Source organism: Engystomops pustulosus, chromosome 5, assembly GCF_040894005.1.
Source record: "Engystomops pustulosus chromosome 5, aEngPut4.maternal, whole genome shotgun sequence".
Classification (NCBI taxonomy): Eukaryota; Metazoa; Chordata; class Amphibia; order Anura; family Leptodactylidae; genus Engystomops; species Engystomops pustulosus.
Genome location: NC_092415.1, coordinates 136,911,417 through 136,923,905, shown reverse-complemented (window position 1 = coordinate 136,923,905; position 12,489 = coordinate 136,911,417). Strand labels below are relative to the sequence as shown.

Here is a 12,489-nt window from a genome sequence, read left to right as displayed (position 1 = left end):
GCGGACATCGGGGGAGCAGGGCTGCGCATCGGGGCCATCGGAGGGTGACTATATAAGTTTTTTTTTTGTTTTTTTTTTAAATTTTGGGCAGGCCGTATACTACTGGGGGCAGGCCGCATACTACTGGGGGCAGGCCGCATACTACTGGGGGCAGGCCGCATACTACTGGGGGCAGGCCGCATACTACTGGGGGCAGGCCGCATACTACTGGGGGCAGGCCGCATACTACTGGGGGCAGGCCGCATACTACTGGGGGCAAGCTGGACTGGCTGTATACTACTGGGGGCAGCCTGTATACAACTGGGGGCAAGCTGGGCTGGCTGTATATTATAGGGGGCTGGCTATTGTTGAGATACAATGTATAGATAATTCATTTTGGGGGGTTTTAAGATTATTCATGAGATTTTATTAACTATTTCAAAGGGGGCACAAACAAAATCATCAATTTTCATTTTAGAATTTTAGCACTTTTTTCCCCCGCTCACCGTAACGTAAAAATAATATTTTATCTTTATTCTCTGGTTTACTATGATTAAGGTGATACCTCATTTATATAGTTTTTATTGTCTTTGCTCAATTTTACTGAGAAAAACTAATATTGGAGAAAATCGCATTGTTTTTACTATCGACAACTTTTCAGGGCCATAACTTCTGTATTTTTCTATTTTTTGCGAAAAGAGTTGTTCTGTTCAGTCATTTCATATTAGGGAACGTAGCTTTTTTATCACTTTTTAGAACATTTTTTGTGATGGTGTTTGATGAAAGATTGTATAGTATGGGAAGTGTTTTTTTTTTTTTTACGTCGTTCACCGAGCAGGTTCAATATTGATTTAGATTCATTGTACAGATTATTACGGACGCGGTGATACCAAATATGTACTTTTTTTGTTTTATATACTTTATTCGCATTTTATGTGTAACGGGAGATTATGGGACTTTTATTTTATTTAATTATTATTGTAACTTTTTTAACTTTTTTACATTTTCCATACTTTGGCTTGAACAAGCGATAATCTGTGCTGAGCATGCTCAGTTACTTACACCGGGTCCTGCCAGGACGGCAGAACCCGGCGAGAACATGAGCCGGGAGCCTCGGGGCACTCGTCGGACCCCAGGTCAGTGGCAGGAGGGATTGCATCCCCGTGGGACACGCTTACACGCCGCGGTCATGCTTGACTGCGGCGTGTAAGGGGGTTAAACACCCGGAATCAGAGTTTTTCCAATCCCGGGTGTTAGTGCTGGGTCTGGACTGTGATATCACAGCCCGACACCGGCACCAACCTAACCCAATGTCCCAAAATCTTCTTCTGACGCACAGCCGTAGAAAGGCGTCAGAAGAAGTACCCTTAATGACCGCTGTAGAATCCCGATTTGGCGGTCATTAAGGTCGTTAAAGAACAGTCTACTATCAGTTGTGTGTCCTTAGACTACTACTAAAAATGCTTATATTACTGCTATGAATGTGCATCAGGTTGTTGGCATATTCCTAGTGCAGATTTCTATTATCTGTGAGCAGCATTAAATTCTAGCTGAATGTGTGTAATTTGTGGTTTTTGGTGGTAAAATTAGGGGTCTCGGCTTATACTCGGGTCAGCTTATACTCGAGTATATACGGTAATGCATCACAATTTATTTTTAATATATCTCATACAATAAACACATGTTGAATAGACAGAATGTAGTAGTGCATGGTATTTTATCTTTCTATGGTCAGATTTTTGTCCACCGGAAGTAAACACAGGAGCTTTCTATAATATGACCACAAGCAGAGATGTAGAAAATGGTGAGGAATTGATACAGAAAGTATATTGGAAAATTGGATAACTTTGTATTATTCAAACAATGCACAATATTGGAATACCCCTTTAATTTCCTAACCCTGTGAGAATTATTTTTTTTTTATCTTCTAATGGTTATCAGCAGCCAAGTCCAAAACCTATATTAGGTAAAAAAAAAATCTGTTCCAGAGCATTTAAGATTTCTCTCAACACGTAAAAAGTATTGGGTCTAGAAGTTGGGTTGTACTTTTACTAGCCATGGCTTATCTAGTTCCAGGTAAACAAAAGATTATAGCCTGCATTGTAAGAGATAAGTATAATCCCCATTGCCCTGCTTCATTACTTCTTCTATTTAGGAGTAAGGGCCAATGTGGCTCCACTTTCATTCCTCACCACACACAATTGTGGTCCGTGCAGTGACATACACAGCCGCCTTTCTGTTTTTTTCTTACCCTGAAGCAGGCAGGCTAGACAGACATCTGTTTCTAGTCAGAGTGAGGTGCTGTGGATTGATTCCAGATCCTAGCTGTACCGGAGCCAGTGGTTTTGGTAAGCCGAGGATGATTGTTCACATAAGGCAAAATAATTTAGAATAAATAGCATTGAGTGTATCGTGTTACATGACATGGGTTCTTACGAGGAAAGGAAGTGGTAACCTGACCCTCTGGGCGCTGTTGCATTACATGAATGGAGGCAGGCAATCCAAAACCCTTATAAAATAGCCCGCTTTAATCATTCTCTTGTATGTTCCATGCAGATGTGAAGTCAAAAGAGCAGATTGTTCTAATACTTATTTAGGTCACTGATCTGTTGTGATTTTTTTTCACCTCGCCTAAAATTTTATTTTTTGCTCAGGTGGTGACTCCATGTTCTCTTGCTGTAAATTATGAGTTGGTAAGTTTATATTTTAATATTGTATACTAAAATGACAATATTGACCATATGTTTATAAATATTTTTAGAAAATATAACCCAATATAAATATCTCCCAAACCAATTCTGTGTAGCATAAAAAAACAATGCATGTGGAAATCAGCATAAAAGTACAAGTGTGCAGCCGGCTTAGCCTTTTTCTGGCTTTGTTGCCCCTTCATCCACTGTTTAGTCTTATTACGAATTTTTAAACATAATAATAATTCCTTTTTCTATATAGCGCACATAGATTACAGAGTGCTACACAGAGTTTGCCAAATCGGTCCCTGTCTCCAATGGGGCTCACAATCTAATCAACCTACTAGTATGTTTTGGAGTATGGGAGGACACCAGAGGACCCGGAGGAAACCCCCGCAAACACATATCTAATGTACTATTATATTAGCAGTATTGCAGCATTTCTCTTATGATCTTAAGGTTTGGCTGCATTCACACGAACGGGCACACATCGGCGCACAGTTTAGGAGGAGGGGGTGAGTTCTGCTCGCCCCTCTCCATAGAGATACATGGTGCCGTAATACGGTGAAACATAGGCCGTGTACTTCCTTTTCACCGGTACGGATTGGTACAGTGCGCATCGCTCTGTACCACTCCGTGTGCCCATTGCCTGCCTATGGGGGACGTATATACGTCCCACAACGGTTGTGTGAATGTAACCTTTCTCTGAGGGAAGTAATCTTGGCAAATCTCTGCAAAAGTTGCTGCGATACTGTGATTTTAGGGAAAATTGTGGGGAATCTAATGGCGCTATATAAATAAAGATGATTTTTATTTTTACATTGGACAGTATGTCAATAACATGAGAAACAATTGCTAGCTAGGCGTATAGTGTTTATACTCTATTCTCCGTGAGGCTGAGCTATGTATTTCTGGCAATGTGACAGGAGAATCATTGCACCTGTAGGAGCTGCTGTTCCCCTGTAGAGAGCTTTAGTGGTGCAGTCCATCATACAGAAAGATCAGATGACTATGATAGGTGACACATAGATCTCCATAGACCTGAGAATAGTGTTTTCGGAGGCGGCATTGGGCCCAGTGCCTCCCCACAATTTGTGGGGTTCAACAATTAATTCTGTTATCTTGTTAAGAGCAAAAATAAGGTGAGCTGCAGCAATATTTTTGCCATTCAAAATAATGGAAGCCTAAAGAAAATATTGTCTGTTAATTTTACTCCTTAACCCCTTATCACCGACACTAGTTTTCAGCTCAATGACCAGACTCGATTTTTCAAATCTGCCCTGTGTCACGATAATTGGTTATAACTTCGGAACGCTTTAACATATCCAGGTGATTTTGAGAATGTTTTCTCGTGACACATTGTACTTAATGTTAGTTGTTAAAATGTAAGTGATAAGTTTTGTGTTTTGTTCTGGAAAAAAAGTGAAAATTTGACAAAAGTTGGAAAATGAAGAATTTTTACAAAGTTTAAAATGTTCTGCTTTCCAGACAGGAAGTAAAACTACCCAAAAAGCTTGATAATTAACATTTACAGAATATCTGCTTTATGCTGAGATGATATTTTATGCGTCCTGTCATTTTTCTAGTATGTTATGAGGTGCAGAACTTTAGGTGCGATTTTTCTCATTTTCATGAAAATTGCCAAAACTTACATTTTGAGGGACAACTGAGCTTTCAAGTGACTTTGAAAGGCCAAAATAATAGTAAAACCCCATAAATTACCCCACTATAAAAAGTTCACGCCTCAACGTATGTAAAACAACTTCTATTGAGTCTGTTAACCTTTTAAGTGTTTCAAATTGGTTAAAACAATATGGACCTGCGATTTAGAAACTTTTGAATTTTTTTGGAAAATACATTAATTTAGGCCAAAACTGACAGTTTTATAATAAATTAAATGATGAAACACTCTGCAAGGTTTGATGCCCAATTTCTTCCGAGTGTACTGATACCCCATATTTGGTGGTAAACTGCTGTATGGGCGCACAGCCGAGCATAGGATCAAAGCAGCGCTATTCACAGCAGATTTGTATTGTCACATTGTACAAGCTATTAATTTTAATTTTTTAAATTAGGCGCACCGGAATATAAGGCGCATCAGTCTTATGTGCCTTATATATGGAATTATTCCATATATAAGGCACATCGGACTATAAGGCGCAGGGTGGCCGGGGGCGTGGCGAAGTTCCAGGGGCGTGGCAGAGCGGAGACGGAGCGACCAGAGAGGTGAGCGGGGAAGGGGGTCCTTTGAGGGGGGAGGATGGCAGCGGACCATACTTACATGGGTCCCCGCTACCGGAGACAGAAGATCTCCTGTGGGAACTGCAGACCGACGCGGCAGAAGTTGTTTGTGCCGCGTGGTCTGCAGTTCCCGCTGGAGATCTGCTGTCTCCGGTAGCGGGGACCTATGTAAGTAGGGTCCGCTGCCCTGCGCCATACATAGGGCGCACCGGACTATAAGGCGCACTTTGGATTTCTAAGGAAATCCTAGGCTTTTATGTGCGCCTTATAGTCCGGAAAATACGGTAATGTGAACATATGAGAGCTTATTATGTTGAGATACAATGTATAGATAATTCATTTCGGGGGGGGGATGGTCTTAAGATTATTCATGAGATTTTATTAACTATTTCAAAGTGGGCACAAACAAAATCATCAATTTTTATTTTAGAATTTTAGCACTTTTTTCCCCCGCTCACCGTAACGTAAAAATAATATTTTATATTTATTCTCTGGTTTACTATGATTACGGTGATGCCTCATTTATATAGTTTTTATTGTCTTTGCTCAATTTTACTGAGCAAAACCAATATTGGAGAAAATCGCATTGCTTTTACTATCGACAACTTTTCAGGGCCATAACTGTATTTTTCTGTTGTCAGATCTGGTTGAGGGCTTATTTTTTGCGAAAAGAGTTCTTCTGTTCAGTCATTTCATATTAGGGAACGTAGGTTTTTTGCTCACTTTTTAGAACATTTTTTGTGATGGTGTTTGATGAAAGATTGTATAGTATGGGAAGATTTTCGTGTGTTTTTTTTTTTTACGTCGTTCACCGAGCAGGTTCAATATTGATTTAGATTCATTGTGATACCAAATACTTTTTTTTGTTTTATATACTTTATTTGCATTATATGTGTAACAGGGGAGATTATGGGACTTTTACTTTATTTATTTAATTATTATTGTAAAATAATTAGATTTTTTTTTTTTAACGGTTTTACATTTTCCATCCTTTGTCTTGAACAAGCGATAATCCAATCGCTTGTTCAAGCCTTTACACTCCAATACACTTGTATTGCAGTGTATAGTATAAGTAGCTGAGCATGCTCAGTTACTTACACCGGGTCCTGCCAGGACGGCAGAACCCGGCGAGAACAGGAGCCGGGAGCCTCGGGGCACTCGTCGGACCCCGGGTCAGTGGCAGGTGGGATTGGATCCCCGGGGGGGATCTGACCGTGGCGTGTTAGGGGTTAAACACCTAGGAACAGAGTTTTTCCGATCCCGGGTGTTAGTGCCGGGTCTGGACTGTGACATCTCAGCCCGACACCGGCACCAACCTACCGTATATACCGGCGTATAAGACGACTTTTGAAGACAGAAAAATCTTCTGTCTTCTCTGGGGTCGTCTTATACGCCGGTAATCGTCTTATACGGCGGGTCCCGGTGCATGGAGAGGGCTCACGGGCTGAGCCCTCTCCATAGCCGGTAAGTCTTTGCTGCATATTGCAGCAAAGGCTTACCGGTAACACCCGCGATCGGTGCTAGCCTCAAAAAGCTGCCGGCAGCCTCAAAAAGGCATCGGGGCGCATACTCACCCTCCGTTGGCCCAGATGTCCGCGCTGTGCTGTCTTCAGTCTTCCACGCCGTCTTCTGCTGGGCGCCGCCATGTCTTTCCCCGGGTCGGCGCCTAGTATGACGTCAGCAGCGGCGCGTCATACTAGGCGTCTGCCGGGGAAGATCAATGGCGGCGCCCGGCAGAAGAAAGAAGACGTCGCGGACATCGGGGGAGCATCGGGGTGAGTATATAAGTTTTTTTTTTTTTTTTTTTTTTTTTTTTAATGCTGGGCTGGGCTGTATACTACTGGGGGCAGTGCTGTATACTACTGGGGGCAGTGCTGTATACTACTGGGGGCTGTGCTGTATACTACTGGGGGCTGTGCTGTATACTACTGGGGGCTGTGCTGTATACTACTGGGGGCTGTGCTGTATACTACTGTATGCGTAGGAAAAGGGGTAGTCTTATACGGCGAATATATCTTAAACTCTATATTTTAAACAGGAAAGTAGGGGGGTCGTCTTATACACCAGGTCGTCTTATACGCCGGAATATACGGTAACCCAATGTCCCAAAATCTTCTTCTGACACTCCACGGTAGAAAGGCGTCAGAAGAAGTACCCTTAATGACCGCCGTAGAATCCCGATTCGGCGGTCATTAAGGGGTTAAAGAACAGTCTACTATCAGTTGTGTGTCCTTAGACTTAGACTTCTACTAAAAAATGCTTATATTACTGCTATGAAAGTGCATCAGGTTGTTGGTGTATTCCTAGTGCAGATTTCTATTATCTGTGAGCACCATTAAATTCTAGTTGAATGTGTGTAATTTTTTATAGGGATAATAATGCAGTCAATTAGTATTTTCAGAATTTTTAGTTTATATCCATGTTATTCATCCATAATACAGGTCATGTTTATGTGCCTGCATCTTGGCCTTTCGGAAGGTACTGCCAGGTTTTAGAGTAAAGGCTGAGATGCGTATATTTTTTCAGCTGCATTGACACTGCTTATGTGACTATGATAATTGATTGCTACTATTATTGTGCATGCCACTAACCATTGCTGGGGAATCCAAACTTGTATGTCAAACACTGGACAGAGGGAGGGCAATCTAGACCCTGCTAGTAAGCCTCTTCCACATCTGGAAGTAGTAAGGTGCAAATCTTTGTAAACCTTTCTGAAGATTTATCATTTTGTGTATATCTTCTGTACTCACAGTACATGAATGAACATATGTACGGTCAGTACCCACTCTGTCGCGTCCTATCCTGTACGGTTACCGCTTACACCTCACCCTAGTCCATTTTCTGCAGGTAAATAGCAGATACGGAATTGGATCCGATTCCCCTTCCTCAGACTTCTGTAAGTCCGGTGAGGTCCGGGGGAGGTGCCCTGTATCCTATTTATCCCCTTCTTCTATATTATAGTTCTTCTCACTCCTAGGAAAGAAAGGAGAAGGAGAAGAAAGAGGAAAAAAAGGAGGATAAATGCAAGTCTAAGAGTCCTCAATCCCGTAGATGCAATATGTGTTTTAACAAACTTCCTGACTCATATAAGAAGCCTGTATGCAAGGACTGTGTGGAATTTGATTCCAAAAGTTTTTGTTCAAGTCACAAAGGTAGTCAAAAAGGCCGACCTCCCTTTTGAGGATGCAAATCAACTGAAGGACCCTATGGACTGAAAATCAGACAGTATCTTAAAAAAGATGTGGGAGTCAGCGATGTTTAACTTAAAAGCAAACGTCACAACCCCTTCAGTCGCCAGAACCATGTCCTGCTGGCTTAATGGGTTGGGAAACCAAAGCATCAGTGGAGCACCAAAAGAAAAACTGCTGGAGAGTCTTCCTCTTCTAAAGTCGTCCGTCACTTTCATCGCTGATGCTTCAGGGGAAAGTGTTAGGTTCTTGGCTAAGGAAGGAGCCTTTTCCAACGTAGCCGATAGAGCCTTTGGCTGAAGCAATGGTTGGGAGATTTCAGATCAAAGGCAAATCCTTTCACGGGCGCTATCTTAGAAAAAGCAGCAGAAAAAAAAAGAAGGGATTCCCAGAACTAAGAACTCAGAAGAAACCTTTCTTTCATGATTCCCAAGAAAAATTGCCATCTTACGGGGGTAAAGGCAAGCAAGGCCAGTGGAGTTACCCCAAAGGAGGTAGAGGGGATACAGCCCCTCCCAAAGTAGCCAACCCAATCCTGCCAGAAAACAATGATGCCATGGTGGGGGGGGGGAAGACTTGCTTTTTTCCCCTCCCAAAGGAACCAAAATATAAATAATACATGGATCCTAGGAGTAGTACAGGAAGGATACAGAATCAAACTGAACTCTCTACCTCCGCAAACATTTGTGACAAATGCAACACTTTGCACCATAGCTCTGAAAGACGTGTACTACCACGTCCCAATCCACCCCACCTCTCAAAAATACCTGAGGTTCACAATCCTGTCTCCAGAAAACCGCATATGGCATTTTCAGTTCAGAGACTCTACCATTTGGGATCTCCTTAGCGCCCAGGCTATTAAGCAAGGCAATGGCAGAAGTGGTAGCTACTCTAAGACTTTAGGATATTCTACTAATTCCTTCCCTGGATGATCTCCTTCTAATATCCAGCTCTGAAGAAAAAGTTATATATCTCAGAGTAACACAACTTTAAAATTTATAGAGCATCTTGGTTGGATAGTGAATTACAAAAAATCGAACCTTCAACCCAGCACCAGAATAAAATTCTTGGGTATTCTGCTACACTTAGTAAATCAGCGCTCACTTCTCCCTAAAGAGAAAGCCCTAAGCCTTGTGTCCCAGATAACGTGGTTCCAAAACACGCAATATTGTTCAGTCAGAGAGGCCATGAAATTGCCAGGACTTCTCACAGCTTGTATAACCTGTATTCTGTGGTCCCAAAACCACACAAGAGATCTACAAAACTGGATCCTTATGTCCTGGAACAAAGATCTCAACCAACTGGAGAGGAAAATAAAGATCCCCCTCTACGTGAAAAGTTCTCAAAACTGGTGGAACATGACGGAAAATCTGACCAAAGTGATAAAATGGATAAATTGGCCCAAAACAACTTGACAAATGCAAGCAAGACAGACTGGGGAGCAGAGCTTCCAAGAATACTAGTCCAGGGCCAGTGGTCTCAAGCAGAAAAGGAGACGACTTCAAACTTCAAAGAGTTAAGGGCAGCCTGGGAAACCCTAAAGATGTGCTCCGGTCAAATCTCAAAATACTGTCAGACAACACAACCACTGTGGCCTGTCTCAGGCGCCAAGGGGACACATGCTCCCCTACTCTTCTCAATCTCTTCAAAAAGATCTTCTTATGGGCAGAAGAAATTATGCTCTCCCTGATGGCAATACACCTCAAGGGGTCGGAAAACAGGGAGGCGAACTTCCTAAGCAGACACACGCTGGACCATCACGAGTGGTACTTGAACAAAGAGGTATTCTTACAATTAAACCAAAGATGGGGAACTCCTCTCATAAATCTGTTCCCACCGGAGAAAACAGAAAAGTGGACTATTAATTTTCGTTACGAAAGAACAGCCGTAATATCTTCTAGATGCCTTCAGTCACAGCTGGCAGGTAAAACTAGCTTATGCCTTCTCTCCATTTCTGCTGATCGCAAGAACAGTACAGAAGATCAGACGAGAAAATCTCAAGATCATTCTGATTGCCTCTATAGCCAAAGAAGAGCTGGTTCCCCGCATTGAAGAAATTGAAAAACATATGTTGAGAGGTAAGTAGGCAAGTAGGAAACCAGTCACCTCGGCTATCTATTTAAAAATCTGGAAAACGTTTGTTTCTTTTTGCCATCCTGAAATACCTAATCTATCGTCTCCTAATATACAACAGATCCTGGAATTTCTACAAGCAGGTCTATCCAAAGGCCTAAAGACGAGATCTCAGCCCTCAGTGTCTTCTTCGACATCTCTCTGGCTGAACATAGGTGGGTAAAAAGGTTTATAAAAGCTTCCGCTAGACTTGGACCTAACATTCCCATCAAAACACCCCCATGGGAACTTTCAATAGTCTTGAATGGGCTTATGTAGGAACCCTTCGAACCCTTACAGAACTCAAAAAATGTTAGGAGAAATGTTACACTAAAAACTGCCTAGGTGAGATCCAGGTATAAATGAGCCCTATCTCCAAATTTCTGACCATAGGATCTCTGTAAGACTCGATGCCAGTTTTCTTCCCAAGGTAGCAACTGACTTTCATCGTAGTCAGGAAATTATCTTCCCCTCCTTTGGTCAAAATCCGAAATCTCCAGGAGAACTTAAGTGACATGCTCTAGATGTGAGGAGGGTAGTACTACACTATCTAGAAATGACAAATGCTTGGTGGAAGCATTCAAACTTGTTTCTTCATTTTCAGGGCAAGAATAGAGGATGAAAAGCAGCAAAAATTACCATCACCCGCTGTATTAAGCAAGCTATTCGGGATTGTTATACCGCAAAAAGTCTAGAAGCACCTATGAACCTAGAAAAATCCTACAAGCAGTAGTCCCTCCCTAAAAAAATAATATCCTAATATCATCTGGTACATCTCCAAGTGGGCTGTCATGGGGGACTTACTAACTAACTAACTTACTAATAAACCTCTTGCATCATAAGGCGAGTACCTATTAAGATATGTCAAGCAACTTTTCCTATTCTCGCCATTGGTAGCTGTATTTTACAGACATTTGCATTTGAACATGGGGCAATGTGCTTCACTGATAAATCTTCATCCACTATAAACTATGCGATACTGCAACATATCCTTTCCAGTGTCTTGTGGCAGAACCATTACATTGGGCTAGGATGCATTGGCTAAAAATTTGAGGAAAATGGTTATTGCTCCTTCTCTACTAATAGTATGCATCCTTCACTTTGGTTGGAGGGGTAGCTAATGTTTTTTTAATGCAGATAAACTTGGACAGAGGAAACAAAGTAAATTTTTTTGAAACCTTGACTCTATCCTTTGCGCACCAGTGTGAAACTTTGGCACCCCGAAGTGCTGGACTTCTTTACTTTCACAATCAAGTGCATTGATGTTCTGAATAACAGAATTGAGAGGTATTGTAAAAAAAGTAACATGAATATTATAAACAGGAGCGCTGCAGAAAGGCAAATATAAGTTCTTTCTTGTTTTTACTGCTCATTAAAAAAAATTAAAAAAAAAATCTGCAATCCTGAACAACCACTGTTGCCTACTCCATGCCTTTATTTTTCTATGGCACTCTTATTCTAATTTAATCTATCTATTTAACAAATGGCAATTAACTCCTTAAAGGGGTATTCCTGCAAAGACAAAATTCTTAAAATATACTTGCCCCATTCCACACCACTTTTATCAAGTTAAAGGTGGCATGGTCAACCGCAGCTCTGAGGTAATCTGAGGGGTATAGCAAGTTTTTTTTACATCCTAAGAGCTATTGATTTGTGAAAAATAAAAAAAATGTTAGTTGCTCTTTAATCGTACTAACCTACAGAATAATTATATCATGTTTATTATACTGTACGGTGAACTGTGTAAAAGTTTTAATTAAACAGTGGCAAAACTGACGTTTTATTCTGTTTCACTTCAGGAAAGAGTTAATAAATTTGAATCATTATGATATTTTTACCATAAAAATTAACCAAATAGAAAATACAAATCTTTTGAAATTTGAGCAAGGAAAATCGTAAATAAGGTCTGTGTCCTGAATGTCCAGAAGGCCATTTTAAGCTTTGTCCTTAAGTTGTTAAGGATACCGCCTTTTTCATTTTTGATTTTTTTCTATTTTTCACTCCTCACTTTTAAACTTTTTTTTTTATATTTCCATGTAAAGAGCTGTATAAAGGGGCTTGTTTTCTGTGCCACATGTTGTACTTTCTAGTTATGGTATTTAATGATTTATGCCGTGCATTTTTGGCCCCGTTTTATTGCTTTCACTCTGCGCTCCAAATCCAACCTTTCGTTGGGTTGGAACGACCATGGATATACCTAATTTATAGAGTTATTATGAAGTTTCAGTAAATGTAAACATTTTTATATCTTATGTACATTGAAAAATAATTCTTCAATT

The 12,489-nt window shown here is 41.0% G+C and overlaps 1 protein-coding gene across 3 annotated transcripts in view; it reads left to right on the top strand.

The window, feature by feature from the left end:
* The window catches only part of TNS3 (tensin 3), a 200,270-nt gene that overhangs the window by 86,502 nt on the left and 101,279 nt on the right, over positions 1-12,489 (top strand). For all 3 annotated transcript variants that reach the window (XM_072153124.1, XM_072153125.1, XM_072153126.1), the window contains exon 4: positions 2,634-2,672. In XM_072153124.1, coding sequence (XP_072009225.1) covers positions 2,634-2,672 — 39 coding nt within the window. The remainder of the gene's footprint in view (positions 1-2,633; positions 2,673-12,489) is intronic.